Below are 15,863 nucleotides of genomic sequence, written 5' to 3'. Positions count from 1 at the left end.
GCCCAATAAGATTTGGATCAAGATTACCTATAGGGTTGCCTTCTCCCATATAATCCACCCTGTCCTCTGAGAAATGTTTGCTCCAACCTGCCAGGACTAGACTGACAATGGTTTTCCAGAGGACCTTTTTGTTGGCTGCCCTCAAACTATGGATTGACCTGCTGACTGCATTTAAAACAACATTAAGGATATATTTCTTCCAGCAGGCCTAGCCAGTCAATTTTAAATCATGCCTTTTTAATTGTATATCTATGCTTACAAGTGTATTTTAGTGGTTTTATAATATTGTATTTTAACTGTGGGTTTCTGTTTTTAATTGTATTTTATATTTTAACACACTGTACCTCACCTCAAGCCTTGAGGAGAGGTGGGAAATAAATACAATTTATTTATATACAGTATTTAGTTTTACATTGCACTCCATGGCTGCAAATCTACACATACATAACTTGGGAGTAGGTGTCAACTGAATGTATTTTTTGAGCATGGTTACCAGATGTCCTCCTTTTCCAGGACATGTCCTACATTTCAACCTTCTGTTCAGGAAGAATTTCTAAATTTCTCCATCTTGAGCATGACTAAGAAGCCTGTTCGGTAATACCATGTTTGCTGTTGCTCTTCAAGAAATGTGTCTGCATGGAAGCCTTTATTTACTGCAAATAAAGATTGGCTGGATCCTTTTAAGGAAAAGGTTAGCAAATGTATAGTTTTTGTGGGTTTTTCAGGCTATATGGCCATGTTCTAGAAGAGTTTCTTCCTGACATTTCACCAGCATCTGTGACTGGCATCTTCAGAGAATGCTAACCTGGAAGAGACTGGGTATATATATACTATGTGACCCTGGGTGAGAAGGAATGATTCCAATGTTAATTTGTGTATTATTCCGTTATTGATGGCCTCCTCAGGGTAGGAAGATATGCAAAAGAGGATTAGTGTCTGCTAATTGGGAAAGCCTCTGACCCTGAGTGGTTTCTCATTTGCATTTGCTGAGTCCTGGTTCTAGTGTTCTTCAGGACTGGTAGCGAAACTTTATTTACTTTGAGGGTTTCTTCTTTCCTGTTGAAGTTGTCCAAGACCCACATCATTTTGAAAAACATATTCTAATGTTGCTGTAGGATACGATTTCAATTTAATCAAGTAAGGAATGCAAATCTGTAGGAATGTATATCTCATATCTAAAAGTCAATTTGGTTATAATTGAAACCTTAATTACTAGCAATAACTTAACTGACTGTATTACAGCTGCAAGGAAGTAATATTGATTCCAAATGTTTGGTGAACTTAGCTTTACAGTTTGTAACAAGGTAAGATAGTAAAACAGCTTTATGAGGCTAAACATATTCTGCTATAGAGATTCATGACAGAAACCAAAGCAGCATACTCAACAACAAAATAGTATGTAGGGAGACTGTGAATTACGTTTCCTAGGAGTTTGGATACAAAATCAAATGTTGTATAGAGGCCCTAGGAAATTAAAGAACCAATTAAATACTTTCTGAATGTGATTCAGTAATTGCAAAGTAGTCATGACTGATGATTTGACTGAAAATGGTGAAGAACCCATTTTATTTTCCTCAACCAGCTAAGTCACACACATTTACTTTCATGTTCACAAAGAGCATAACTCTGAAATTGCTTAGCTGAGTTACTCTGGCAATGCAATAGTTAAGTAATCTCTAAATTCTTCCACCATAGATAACTTACAATTTAAGCAGGACCAGACTGCAAGCTCATATCCATTGATCTGGAATTATGACCCTCTAAACTGAATAGGAATTATTTTGGAGAAAACTTTCACAGCACTGTAATAGTATGGTTACTGTTTTAAGAGTAAATGAGTTTGTAAATTCAGAAGTTCTAGTGGCCACTTATTGGTACCATTGAAGATTCAGTATGCAAGTGAACTTCCAGTTAACATCTGATAATCAAAAGCAACCCCTAAACTTACTAGGTTGTCTATCTGAAGGCTTTATCAATTTCATTCCTATGAGATCGTTGAAATCTTTTTCATTTATTCCACCAAAGATATAGAGCTGTGATAAAAGAAAATAAGAATATTTGGTAATGGATTGGTTTAAAATGTTTTACAAAGCAATATTAACACAAATCATGCTTAGGGGAATTTTTGGTGTAATGTTTTCTCTCGAATTCCTTGAGATCCTCAGGAATCCCTTTGCAGTGTTTTATGTGCAGAGAAGCTTTATCTCTCAAGATGCATATTCTGGAGATCTACTTAGATCCTAAGTTGAAAATAAATATAAACCAGGGGTAGGCAACCTTTTTGAGCCGGGGGCCGGGTTGCTGTCCCTCGGACAACTGGGGGGCCGAAGCAGAGGGGTGGAGCTTCCACCCTCCAGGGGCGGGGCCACATGCTCCGCCCCCAGAGTGATAATAATAATAATAACACTAACAGTTACTAGCATGGAAACTACTAAAATGCAAGGGAGAAAGCATGCACCACTGTCTCAACCCAGAAAAGCACAAGGAGCTGAAAGGAGTTTTTGCAAAGAGACCACTAAGGGCAAGTAAATAATAATAATACTAACAAGTTACTAGCATGGAAACTACTAAAATGCAATTCAGAATAGAAGGCTAACCCCCGTCCCCTAAAGAAGCAACCATCCTCTCTCTGGCTTGCTCTTGCTGGCTGGCTGGCTCCTCCTTCTTCCTCCTCCTTTCCCTGCTCTTCTATTCATAAGGAGGAGGAGGGCAGAGGGCAAGGTGGAGCCCGATGCAGGCCTGCTGCAGCCCCAGCAGCCCTGTTGGAGTGCTCCAGGGGCTTCACCGGGCCTCCTCATGGGCGCCGCCATATTGTTTTTCAAAATGGCGGCCAAAGTCTCACGTGACCTTTGCCATCCTGAGGTCACGCGAGACTTCGGCCGCCATTTTGAAAAACAAAATGGCGGCCAGAGCAGCGTGAAAACGGGGAAAATCGGCGGCAGGACTGCGCAGGGGCCGGCAGGAAGGCCTTGGCGGGCCGGATTCATCCCGCGGGCCGCAGGTTGCCAACCCCTGATCTAAACAATGAATTAGGCAAAAATAATGGCAATAAACTTTAAAGCTGTCAACTATTTTCAGGAGCTGCTTCTGTGCCTTTGGCGCGTTACAGACCACCCCTTTGGGGCGGCCTGTAGGCACACCTTTCCCCGCCGGATTGGGGCCTCAGTGGCCAGAGCGGCAGCCGCTGAAGCCCCAATCCGCCGCTTTCCGGGCTGTGGGAAAGCGGCAAAAGGCCCCTTCCCCGCAGCCTGGAAAGGGGTGTCCTTGGGGCTTGAAGCCCCAAGGACACCCCGTGGCGTCGGGGAGAAGGAGAAAGGGGCCATTTGGCCCTTTTCTCCTTTGGTCCGCTGGGCGCAGCTGTCTGAAGGCTGCACCCAGCGGACCAAACCAGGAAGCAGCTCCGTTTCGGAGGTCCTTCCGGGGTCGCGGAAAGGGCGCCCTAGGCGCCCTGCCGCGACCCCAATACGTCACAACCGCGCGCCTCGTTTGGAGGCGGTGCGGCCGTGACGTATCGATGACGGCAGCCGTATGGAACGGCTGCTGCCATTTTGTGCACGCGCAACGCACACTAGGGTTAGGGTGGTGCGGAAGCACCACCCCGCCTTAACCCTAGTACGCGCTCCACGTGTACTTTTAAGCCCGTGTGTAACGGGCCTTTGAGAGCATAGTTACATAATGATGAAGCTTTTTGCAACCATTCTATGCAACTGTATAAGGGGAAACTATATCTAAGGTTGCTATTAAAATCAAAGGAAAAGGCCATTAAGAATCTTGGCAAGCCAAAGCTTAATCATTGTGTTTATCTTAATGCTCAGATAAAAACGGAGAGGAGAAGCATGAGCCAACCAGAAGCAGGCAAAAGCTTGGGTTGAGCAACTGATTCTTCAGTGGAGATTGGCAGAGGGATGCTTCAGGACAGAATTAGATTTTTTTTAAAAAAAACATACTACAGAACATGTTAAATTGCGAATGCTTTGTCCTCATGATGTGCAGCAGCACTGAAGCCTTTCTATGTTTCTATCTCCTAATTCTAATTTAATTACCAGCTATACTTGTCTAGAAGTCAAGAATTTTATGGCTACAAATTGACCCCAAAATCCCGGGTTGACTTATTTATGGGTCTGTATGGTAATGTGATAGCAGTTCTTTCAGATTTCCCCTTTCTCAGTATGGTTCATATATGTGTTGGACTACAATTCTCATTGCATACAAACAGCATGGCCATTTCAAGGACACCATGTTTAGAAAGGCTCTGGCTTTCCAAGCATTTGGACAGAATTTTTTTCCCCAATCTTGATCCCTAAATCTCTAGGAGAGGTGCTGGAAAGTGGCCCAAAATGAAGGTTAAGAGGTAATGACAACATCATCTGGAAACAACATTTGTTTGTAGAGGCAACTTTTGCTTTTATCTCTGAAGATGTATTTTGGCAAGTTGAATTTCCTCAAATGCATCTGACTTGCTGCACGTTTGCATGCTGCTTTCCAACTTTCACAACAAATCATTAATAGTCCAGTGAAGAGAAAACCCATCAGTCTTTTCCAACCAATATCTTCTCTTTGTCCTTTCCATTATGCTTAGTATCTGAATCTGGTGGCATTTCTTAGGCTAGGGTTCTTCAGCTTACTCATCATTTTCTTTTCTTTATATTCCATTCTCCCATTTGAAGTTTTCACTTTGCTAGTGAAACAGAACTTTGCCCCCAACTCTTCTAAAGATGATAGACTGTGTGGAACAATCAACATGGAAATGTGCAGCTAAATACAGATGACCAAGCAAAACAATATTAAAAAAATAAATATATGACATTTGTGTCCTGTGATATAATGAGTGACAGCAGAACAAGGGAAGAAGGCACTGTCCCTCATCTCCCATGATTTCTCCCATGGACAACTCTCTGTCCCTCCACATCTGCTATTTCTTCCCATTAGTAAATTTACTAGTATATCTCTGAGGACCTGTAGCAGCTTACAGGAAGATATTCAATGCGTGGAAATGGCATGGGTTACAATTAAAGGATTACATTCCTGTTCCCTGACATCCTAGTGTCTCCCTCGCTGATTTTGCTGATTTTTGTGAAAGGAAAAAGATGTCAGGTTCACAGAATTTCCACAGCACATACTATTTCTCTCTGTGAAAGTGATCTACTCACCATTACCTGTCTTACATGTTGTTAAGCTTTAACGTTATTAGCTGATTTACCGGTTAGATGTGCATGGTTTTTTTTCTCAGTATTTTTGTGCATAATTGAGAGGAATTAGACAATGTACACACTGAAAGAGACTGTAAAATTCAAACAATGACAGGTCTCTAGCTTTAAAATGCATTTCACTTACATGGCTGTGGAGAATAAAAGCGACATGATTCTGTCTGCAAGCAGGGGGGATCCCCACATAAAGTGGCATCTTCCATTTCATCCGTGCTGCGTGACATGAATGAAATAAAAAAGGTAATAAATAATAAAGCAAACTCACCGTCAGAAATCTAAACAATAAGTCTTTCCAATGGATGTCAGAAGTATTCTTAATACTAAAAATATTTTGTGAGGAAACACTGAAAATCTGAGATCTTTTATGGGGCATAACGGTAGTAACAAAAGCTACAGTAGTAATGAAAGGCATGACAACAATAACACTGAGGTAATCCTCCATTTGAACTTCTAGGGAAAAGAAGAAGAAGAAGGAAAAGATTTCTCTAGAGAGAGTACTCTCTATTTTTACATACCATAGTTATTCAATTTAAAATCAGTATAACCTCAAACTAAATATACAGGAATGCTATTGTAATAAAGCAGATTTAATTGAAATGAACTGGAAAGAGGGAAAGGTTCAGGGATAAAAGATGAAAGAGAAGATATTTATTATGCCAAAGAAAATATAAGCAACAAATCTGACATCAGCATAAACTGACTTTCAATTTTCATTTCTCTCAAAATGCTTTATAAGTGCTATGATTAGGAAACACTAAGTGGCAATTTATTTTTTTACTATTTAATGTAAGACAGCTTTCCCTAGTCTGCTGTCTTCCAGATGAACTGCATTATAATTCCATTCATCTTTAGCCAGCATTGGCTTTCTGTGTAGTTGTAGTCCAACATAACAGTATTTGGAAGACACCAGGCTGGAGAAGATTGATGTGAGACACTGACCATTTAGATGAGGAATAGGGAAATGTTTTTCACCAGGGACTGCAATGAGTGTACTGACAGGTCATATACTATTCCCAGGGGAAAGAACCCCTATGTAATAATAATATATAAGGAAAAGTTCATCCTATTACGGGTTGATTTTTATGCCAGAAAACAAATCCAACATTCCCTAGCAACCTTGGAAGCCTTCAAGGCTTCATCCTGTCATTCGTATTTATTTCGTTATTAATTTCTATTTCGGTTTTCTTCTAAGGCTCTCAACATAAGACACCTATTTCTCTTCCTGCACTTTATACTGTGAGGCAAGTTGGGCTGAGAGAGAGAGTGACTGACCCAATGTCATCCAGTGTAATTCACAGATCAGTCGAGATTTGAACCAAGATCATCATCCATGCCCTAGTTCAATCTTCTAATCCCTACACATACACACAAATACACACTGATCCCCAGGCACTGTAGCCTCACGTAGAATCAAAAGTTGCTGTGATTTGAGATCTTAACAGGTTGACTCCTGCTGAGGTGATAAATGATATTGAGAAATCTATCAACAAAGCCACATGGATGAAACCAGAGAACACTCCTCATCAAAACATCTTCTCTACATATCATATCCCTCTTGTCTATTGTAGTCATGCTGATTGATGGCAGAAGTCATATAGAGAGTACTGAATTGTGGAAGAATATGTGCTCAGTTATGTTTGAGCTTGATTTAGCATCTAAACCCAAAAATAAAACTTGTTTTCCAGCTGTCTTATGAGGATTTTTGTTTCATCCAGTACCAGCCTGAAATCAAAAGGGACCATTCTTTCTTGAACTTATAGACTCACTAAGAAATCCTGGGCTGGAAACGAAGCACATATAAATGAGAAAATAAGGAACAAAAAACAAATTAAACAGTTTCTTTCACGAAGACGCTTGGTAAATATTTTGTTTATTCATTGTAGCATCAAAATATATCAATTATACTGTATATGGTCTGGATATGTAAGATATTAATTTCCAAATAATATTGTCTCCTTTACATATTAGATTAAAAGAAAGGGAGATGTTTCAACCCATATCTGGTTTGTTTCATTTTTTTAAATATGCAGGTGTGCAGCTCTTTTTAAAATAATGTTTATAAAATTAAAAAGTAAATTTCTATACAAACGTAGCTTTTCCTGGTTTTCATGCTAAAAAATCTAGAAGCCCTTTTAAAAAATGGGGATATGAATACTTTCAAAACAAGTATTAGCACTGGCGTTTTTTAATGAGCAAAATAACTGCACAATATATATGCATAAATGCTCTCAATATGAGTCTATTATATATTTGTTTTCAGAGGCAACTTTACATACAATTTTCTTTAATGCTTCTCCCTCAAGTGATGCTTTATTAAATATAATTTTGAAAATGCTGCTCACATTTAAGTCAGAACAACTATTCCAGCATGACACCCACTGCTCCTTGGAACTACTGTGGGTACACATTTACTATTTTCTTTAAAAGATCTGTCTAAAGAAAACCTCATTACGATCATTTCTCCCTCCTTTTTCCTCTAAGGTTGAGAAGCCTTTCTTACATCACTGCCTTATCTACAAGTCATCATTCTGGCCTCTAGTTATTTTCTCCTCTGTAATTCCTTTCTTTCTCTCTGGACATTATCATATGATCTCCATTCTCACCACAATCTCGCTAATTAAAAAAAAATGAAACATGATGGTTTGAGAGCAGCGATTATCACACAACTTCAGAATTGTGTGACTGGGATTGTTTCTGCCATTGTGCTCTCTTCTGCACTTCCCCATAACCCTACCTTCCTGCCCAGTATCCTACCCATCATTCTTTTCAGTTTGATTTTATTTTTACTTTTTTATGCAATTCCAGAGTTATAGTGATGTGATTTGATTAAAAAATAAAAATAAAATGAGATAGGAATAAAATAAAATAAAGGCAATCCTGCCTGGGAATAGTGAGTGGAGAGGGGACAGGGGGAGAGGAGAAGACTGTGACACCATATCACTGCCAATATTGCAAGTTCACGGTAGTGAAGTTTCACACCAGAGGACTAATGAGACTGCAGCACAATTGGAAGGTTATTGATTAGTTCCCAATCAATGAAAAGGGATGACCTGACCACACTTGAGAGACAGAGCAGCTATGGGTTAGAGGTGATGTTGTGTCCTAAGTATGGTCAAGGGTGCTATTTATGGTTATAATTGCGGTTTTAAAAGCTACATGCGATAATCTCCTCTCTCTCTCTCTCTCTCTCTCTCTCACACACACACACACACATTTTGGAGAGGTTTTCAGGTTTTAGGTGGACTGAGCTACTTTGGTATGTGTGGCTGTTTGTGGATGGAGGTTCCTAGTGGAATACCCAAAAGGCACGTTAGTGATATTCTACCCAGAATTCTGTCAGTGTAAGTCTGTCTGCTGAAGTGGTTGGATATTTTGGCTGATGTACAACATACGCATTCAGTGCAACATTATGGAAATTGAGGTGTGCATGGGTTGCCATTATGAATGGCTGTGCATTGCACTAGAATGCACATTGGTCCAAAACACACTGCGGAAACAATCCAGTTTGAGACCGCTTTAACTGCCCTGGCTCAGTATTAGGGAATCCTGGGAATAGCAGTTTATGTATTGTGACACCAGAGCTCTCTGAGAGAGAAGGCTAGATAGCTCACAAAACTACAGTTCCTTAGTACTGAGCAAGGGCAGTTAAAGTGGCCTCAAACTGGATTATTTCTGCAGTATGTTCTAGACCCTTGGGCATTCCACAGACATGTGCACTGAACCTTTTGTTTTGCATTTGCTTGCACATTTGGCATCTTGGATCAAGATCAGGTGTCTTTTGTAACACTACCATTCAATGGAAGGATTATATAGCACATTAATGTATAATTACACATGTGTGGTTTTATGTTTCACAATGCTGATGTAGGATTTAAAACTCTGTCTTTCTCTCCTTTAATGAATCTTTTTCTGAAGGTTCAGGAAACTTAAGTCCAAAATAGTTAAAAAGTCTACTCAGGTCCACCCTGTCCCTTAGTGCAGGAGGAGGAATCATAGGACCATGTGAGAGAAGGTCCAAGCATCAGACTGCTGTTTTCTGGCTTTGCAGGGCTACTGCATAGGGGCTCACTAATGTGTTAGTAATACAGTATCATATTCCTTCCCCGAGTCTATATATGAGCACACACTTGCAGCATTTTATAGATTAATAGCTGGAAGGTCCTCAGAAAGCATGTGCTTTGAGAGGTCTCCATTTACTGAGTCTTGTAGTAGCCTATAAGTCTAAGTAAATGGAGACCTCTCACAGCTCATGCCTTCTGAAGACCTTCATAGACAAATCACAGAGTCACTGAATCACAGAGATGGAAGAGATCACAGGGACCATCCAGTCCAACCCTCTGTCATACAGGAATACACAGTCAAAGCATTCCCGACAGATGACTATCCAGCCTCTGTTTAAAAACTTTCAAAGAAGGAGATTCCACCACACTCTGAGGCAGTGTATTCCACTGTCAAAACAGCTCTAATCATCAAGACATTCTTCCTAATGTTTAGGGGGAATCACTTTTCCTGTAGAAAATCCGTTGTTGTCTTTCTCTGAACCCTTGTTTATTCCCTTCCAACCAACCAATAGGGCCAGGCTAAATTCAATCCTGTTTTGCTAATGAAGTCTAACCAGAATATAGCTTGCTAAAAGGTCATTACAGGGCCCATTCACACTTGGAAATAACCTGGGCTCCAAACCGGTTTAAATTGGGGCCGTTCAGACTTGAGCTGGGGTTTCCAGACCTGAATTAAGGGGCTGTTCACACTTGTGCCGGCATTTTCTGACCTGGAAAGGGATGCAGTGCAGTGCAAATCCCGCTTAAACTGTTTTTTTTAACATGGGTTTTCCTGTGGTTCATTTCAAAAGAACCGGTTTTTTTTGCAGGAGCTGCCAATGGGAACTCAAAACTTGATCCCATTCAAGCATCCTGATCTCCTTGGCCTTCCTCCTCTTCCTCCCCGCAAAGCAGTCTCCGATCTCCCTGGCCTTCCTCCTCTTCCTCCCCGCAAAGCAGCCTTTGATCTTCCTGGCCTTCCTCCTCTTCCTCCCCCCAAAAGCAGCCTCCAATCTCCCTGGCCACCCTTTTCCTCCCCCCTCCCCTTGCCAATGTGAACAGGGAATTGGGATAAAATGCTATGATCATGGCAAATCAATGCCACAGCTTTATTCGATCATGGCAAATATAGGAAATAACCAGGTTTCCACACTGAGTTATTTCTGAGTGAGAATGGGTCCTCAGTTTCCAAAGGCAGTGCTAACTCATCATATTGTGTATATGTTATGTAATTATTTATGTAATTGTTTTTGCATTTCTATAAACCACCTTGATCCTTTGGAAAGGTGGTATATAAATAAAATTTATTATTATTATTATTATTATTATTATTATTATTATTATTATTAATTTTCCTGAAATAATGAACATTTGCATAAAAAGTAATGTTGCCAAAACTATCAATATCTGAGAGGGCTGCCAGGTCAGGAGTATCCTAGGCACTAATATTTCAGGACTCAAACTTGAGACATAAGAACAGTTCTTTGGTGATGTAATAGGGAGTGGGTCATGGTGATGTCACTGAGCATAATATTTTACAAATCAAGAACAATTGCTTGTGTCATTCTGGTTTTTTTTTTTTTTTAAAACCTCACCAAAGCTCAAAACAGATTGGTCAAATGATGCGGTTTCCAGCCACATTTGGGTTATAGCATTTTGATGATTCATACCCCAAACATGGGTGGAAACCATGCTGATGCTATGTCTTCCCAAAGGAACAGGATAAAAAGGAGCAGAAAAATCAGCTCCTTTTCAGCAGCCCGGTTCAGGACTGCGGTAGTTGCCTGAATCAGTGCCAGGCTTGTGTGGTTGCCATGGCCCCAGTGTGAATGGTGCCACAGCAGTCCTACCGACTGTCTGTTTTGGGCCCAAGTCTAACAAATGAGAAAATATCTATCTGTTTGGAAATTAAGACCTGAGACAGATGGGAAGCGGTGTGGTGCCACTGATTCTAGGGTTTGGGAGCATGCACCAACCGCACACTCCCAAACCCTAGTCCGTACGGACGCTGTCATCATGGTGGCCTCCTGTCCCGACAGGGGCTGCCATGATGACGCAAGCATGGCGTCACATCCAGATGTTGGGGTGCCACGCTTGTGTCATCGATGTGCCACAGTGTGCTAATGGTGCAATGATGGCAGCACCCATGCGCGCCAACCCCCCCCCCCCGTTTTTTCTGGGTTCTTTTTGGTGTGGAGGGAGCCCGTGCAGTTTGACTGCTGCAGGCTCCCTCGGGAGCTAAAATGGATGGCCCCAGCCCGCCCTTTTGGGGTTGTCTGCTGAGCCCCTAAGTTTCCAAGCTTTGCACTGAATAGAGGAGAGAAATTTTTCCCACACCTCTGTTTTTAACAGTTTTGCAGTCACTGCTTTCAGAAACATATCAGGGACGTAGCCAAGGGGGTTCTTGGGGTCCGGACCCCCCTTCCATTAGATAAAATGAATGGTGTGTGCTGCCGCGCTGCCGCACCCAAGCCCCATTATAATGGTGGCACTTAGTCTGGACACCCCCCCCCCCATCCCTGAACATATGGGAGTTATAATGTAATCAAAGTATGTTTTACAAGCTCTGTTTTGAACATTAAAAAATTGCAAAGGTTTCTCAAGTACTGATTTTAACACATGTTAAGTTGTCCAACCAACAAAATTTTCCCCACAAAAAGAGTTTTTCAGATTCAGTTTTTCAGTTAATCATCTTCATCAGCCAGTGGCTCTCACTAGCCACCATTTTCTTTGTTATAATGGTTTCATAGTTTTCTGCTGGATGTTTGTAAAAAAAAAAAAATAGAGAGATGAGAAAAAGAAGGAAAAGGAAGATTAAAATATAGGTAGGATAAGGAGCGGTAGAAAGAGGAAAAGAGAGGTGTTACAAGTCAGACAAATTTTAGTTGTCAACTCCTCCATTTGTGCATATACCACAATATGCACACAATATGCAGGGGTTTGGGGGGGGGGGGGGCTGGGATCTATGTATCCCAGGGGTTGAGGGGGCTGGGATGCCTACATCGGGAGTTCCAGCTATCCCAGGGGTTTCTGGGAGGGGCTGGGATGCCTAGGTCAGAAGATCTAGGCACCCCAGGGGTTTGGATGGGCCCTGTCAAATTTGTCAAAAGTCCAGGCTGTTGCTTACGTCACTGTGATTGACAGTCATTTTGCAGCGGCTCAAGTATTGGGAATGACAATTGTGCAAAAAATAAAATCTGATTACACTGGGGTAAGAAAAGATCTGCTTTATAGTGGGAACCAGAGGCTTTTCTGAACCGATTTCCAATGAAAAGTGAAGTCAAATCAGGAAGTGGGAATGAGCCCTCTGTGTGGCTTCTGGCCACTTTCGGAGTATGCGTCATATAAACGCCCGAAGAGGCTGGAAGCTGCTCTTTCCTACCTGTCTGTTTCAGGCCCATGTCTAAGTGGAGATTTTAACCCTGGTCTCCCAAGTTCTAGCTCAAACCATTAGACCATACTGACTCCTGATTCTGGGTTACTCTAAGGGAAAGTCACTTTTTCTTTCTCAGATATCAAAATTAGTAGGCCAGTCTTGGTGATGTAGGGAGGTTGCACATATAGTGCTCCACCTCAGGCAGCAAAATCTCTTTAGTTGATGAAAAATCTAGGGAAGCCTAGGAGGCCTTTCGTAGTGTGGATGTTAACAGACCTAGTAGTCTGTGCTGATGGGATTTGTCCTTCCCAATTATTCTCAGTATCTATTAGAGGGTTTTACTTTTCAGGGGACTTAATAATAACATTTGTATCCTGTCTCTCACTCTGGTACAGAATTGTTTACTGGGTCCACAAGGAGCTAACCTTGTCCTGAAAAAGTCAAATTGCCCGAGTGCCTTGAGAAGACGCACAAAAAGATACAAGACCTTTGATCGATAATATTTGATGTTATGGCCATACAGCATATCTGAAATAAAAGCTGGCTAACAGCTTAGAACTAAAAAGCACTGTGTAGATATTTTGTGTTTTGATTTGCCTTGTGTGAGGCCAAGGCCACAGAATGAACAACAAAAGAAGCTGTTTAGGTTAAGACCTTGCCAGGATTGATAAGAAACCAAGTGAAGACAAGAGCTCAGAAGCATGCTCACACACTAACAGGGGGAAAAGGCTTTGCTTAGTAGGTTGCAAGGGACAACTACAATGATAAGAGGAGTGAGAATGCCTGTACTTGACTTCTCTTGTTTTGTTTTTTTTAAAAAAAGAAGTCATAATATTAGTGCAAACTGCAGTTGGGAATGGACAGAGATAAACTTGAGTTTATAGGAAACCACAGGAATGTACCAACCAGATAAAATATCCACATGGTTGAAGAAGGATCAAAAGATCACAAAAGAAACCATGATATACCAGAACTGCAAAGGAAATGGATTAGATGTACCCAAAACAAAGTATGTGGACAAAGGACAAGGGCACCTGGAAAAAACTGATTCCTCCACTTCTGACTGGTGATTTTAGTATTTGTGATCATCATTATAAGTCTGATCAGACAAGATGTATAAAAGTGCACAAGAAAGGCTACATACATTTCCTCTTCTTTTTAACACAGCTTCACCTCACTTCTTCTCTTCTGAATTTCTCTGGACTACTGGACCCAGAAAGCTAAGTAGTAGTAGTAGTAGTAGTAGTTGTTGTTGTTGTTGTGTGCCTTCAAGTCTTTGCTGACTTATGGTGACCCTAAGGCAGCCCTAACCTGGGGTTTTGTTGGCAAGTTCCTTCAGACAGGGCTTTGCCATTGCCATCCTCTGAGGTTGAGAGAGTGTGACTTGCCCAAGGTCACCCTGTGGATTTCCATGGCTGTGCTGGGATTCGCATCCTCATCTCCAGAGTCCAATGTTCAAATAGACCTCTCTAAAATTAGGATTTGTTAAACTGTCTCTATTCTTTGAACTACCTGATACTTAAATTATTCTCTGAGATTCTGATTCAGAGCAAGTGTCTCCAGCTTTTTTCACGCATTTGGAATTTTAATAGTATGCGTTGGCATTCTCACCAAAAAACAAAACAAAAACAAAGCTCCGTGTCATTTAGAATCAAGTATGAGCCCAAAATTCCAAATGACGTATCTGCTCCCATAAACCAAATATATATTTCACAGAAGGTGAAACTGTGATGCTTAGGGGAATAGTCACAGGCAAAATATATATGTATGCCATACCCAATTATTTATTCACTTAATTTATATTGTGCCTTTTCCTCAAGACTGGGACCCTTTAAATGGCCATGGCTGCATCCTATGGAATCCTGTGGTTTGTAGTTTGGTGAGCTGAGAATTTTAAATGTCTTTCCCTAAACTGCAAAGCCCAGGATTCCACAGCATGCTGTCATAGCAGTTAGAGTAGAATCATACTGCTACAATTGTGTACTGTGAACAAGAAAGGGCATGGAGCCTTGAAGGTGTGCCAAGGAAGATCTCCACAGGCAGAGCAATATTTATTAACATTATGTTGGTGGCTCCAGACAGAATATTTTTTTGGATTTGAGTTTTAATTTGATTTTTTCAAAACTGGGTTTTAGGATTTTTCCCATGTTTGGAATTTAGGATCCTGTCTGAACTGTGAACTAATTTAGAACCAAACTTGGTTAATCTTTTAAATGTCTTTAAGATTTCAAAATAAAGATTAAGTTTAAAGTTCAGGTGTAAAATAAATGGACTAATTTTACGATAGAATTAACTCTTTTGAGTGTGGATGTATACCAACGTAATCTGTTGTATGCTGCAACTTTTTTTTATTGCCAAGATATAAATTTTTTAGTTAAGCAACTTTAGATTTTCACTTTGGCTTTAACACATAATTCGTTATATACCACATTGAATCCTTTACAAATGTAAACTATCAGATAAAAAGACACTCCTTCTGTTGCTCATTTTACCATCTATAGTGCTTCTTTTTTGTATCCTTGACAGGTTTCCCTGCTGTCACCCTACCTTGCAGGGCTGTTGTAGGAAACTACAGTGCAGGAGTAATGGATGTACACATATGACGGTTGTGTTCAGATATTGCTGCGGTAACCAGATCAATTGTTGGTATAAATATTGCTAAATAATTAAAATGTTTTGTTACTTAAATACATTGAAGGTTAAAAATCTGGTTTTAATTTTCACAGCTTATAGCATAGTGGTATTTCAAGTGAGAATTGTCATGGCTATTGGTGGATTGAAATAAACGAGTCCCCCTTTTAGCTGGCATACTATTGGATGTAGGAATCTAGTTAAACAGAATTTAAATGGAATGTGCTACGGGCATCATTTAGGACATTTTAAGACAAAAAAAATTCAGTAGAAAGTGTTACATGAATCAATAGTATTGAACAATATGTACACAAAACTCTAAGCAGTATATCACATTAAAGCTTATCCTTAGGTTATGTGAGCATTGGAAAAGTCCTCTAGGAGAACATGAATGACAGCAGCAGTTAGAATAATATACAGTTAAGATTTTATGCAGTTGACCAAACTGGCATTCTAAAAGCATCAGTAAAATAATTGGATCAATTGGACCACTAGCATAGTTGCTTAAATTATATGACTTCTCATCTCTCTCACTTCAAAAGCTAATTAAAGCATGGTATGTCTACCTGACTCTCACCTAGATAAATATCTAGGGATCCCAGAGAAAAA

The 15,863-nt window shown here is 40.5% G+C and overlaps 1 protein-coding gene across 3 annotated transcripts in view; it reads right to left on the bottom strand.

The window, feature by feature from the left end:
• LOC121920746 (tip elongation aberrant protein 1-like) overlaps window positions 1–15,863 on the bottom strand; it is a 73,624-nt gene that overhangs the window by 18,389 nt on the left and 39,372 nt on the right. For all 3 annotated transcript variants that reach the window (XM_042447924.1, XM_042447925.1, XM_042447926.1), the window contains exons 12-13: window positions 5,335–5,420; window positions 1,949–2,033 (exon numbers count right to left, since the gene is read on the bottom strand). In XM_042447924.1, coding sequence (XP_042303858.1) covers window positions 1,949–2,033; window positions 5,335–5,420 — 171 coding nt within the window. The remainder of the gene's footprint in view (window positions 1–1,948; window positions 2,034–5,334; window positions 5,421–15,863) is intronic.

The sequence above is a fragment of the Sceloporus undulatus genome, chromosome 2 (genome assembly GCF_019175285.1).
Source record: "Sceloporus undulatus isolate JIND9_A2432 ecotype Alabama chromosome 2, SceUnd_v1.1, whole genome shotgun sequence".
NCBI classification, from domain to species: Eukaryota; Metazoa; Chordata; class Lepidosauria; order Squamata; family Phrynosomatidae; genus Sceloporus; species Sceloporus undulatus.
Note: the sequence above shows the minus strand (reverse complement) of the source record. Positions and strands in the feature narration are given on the sequence as shown.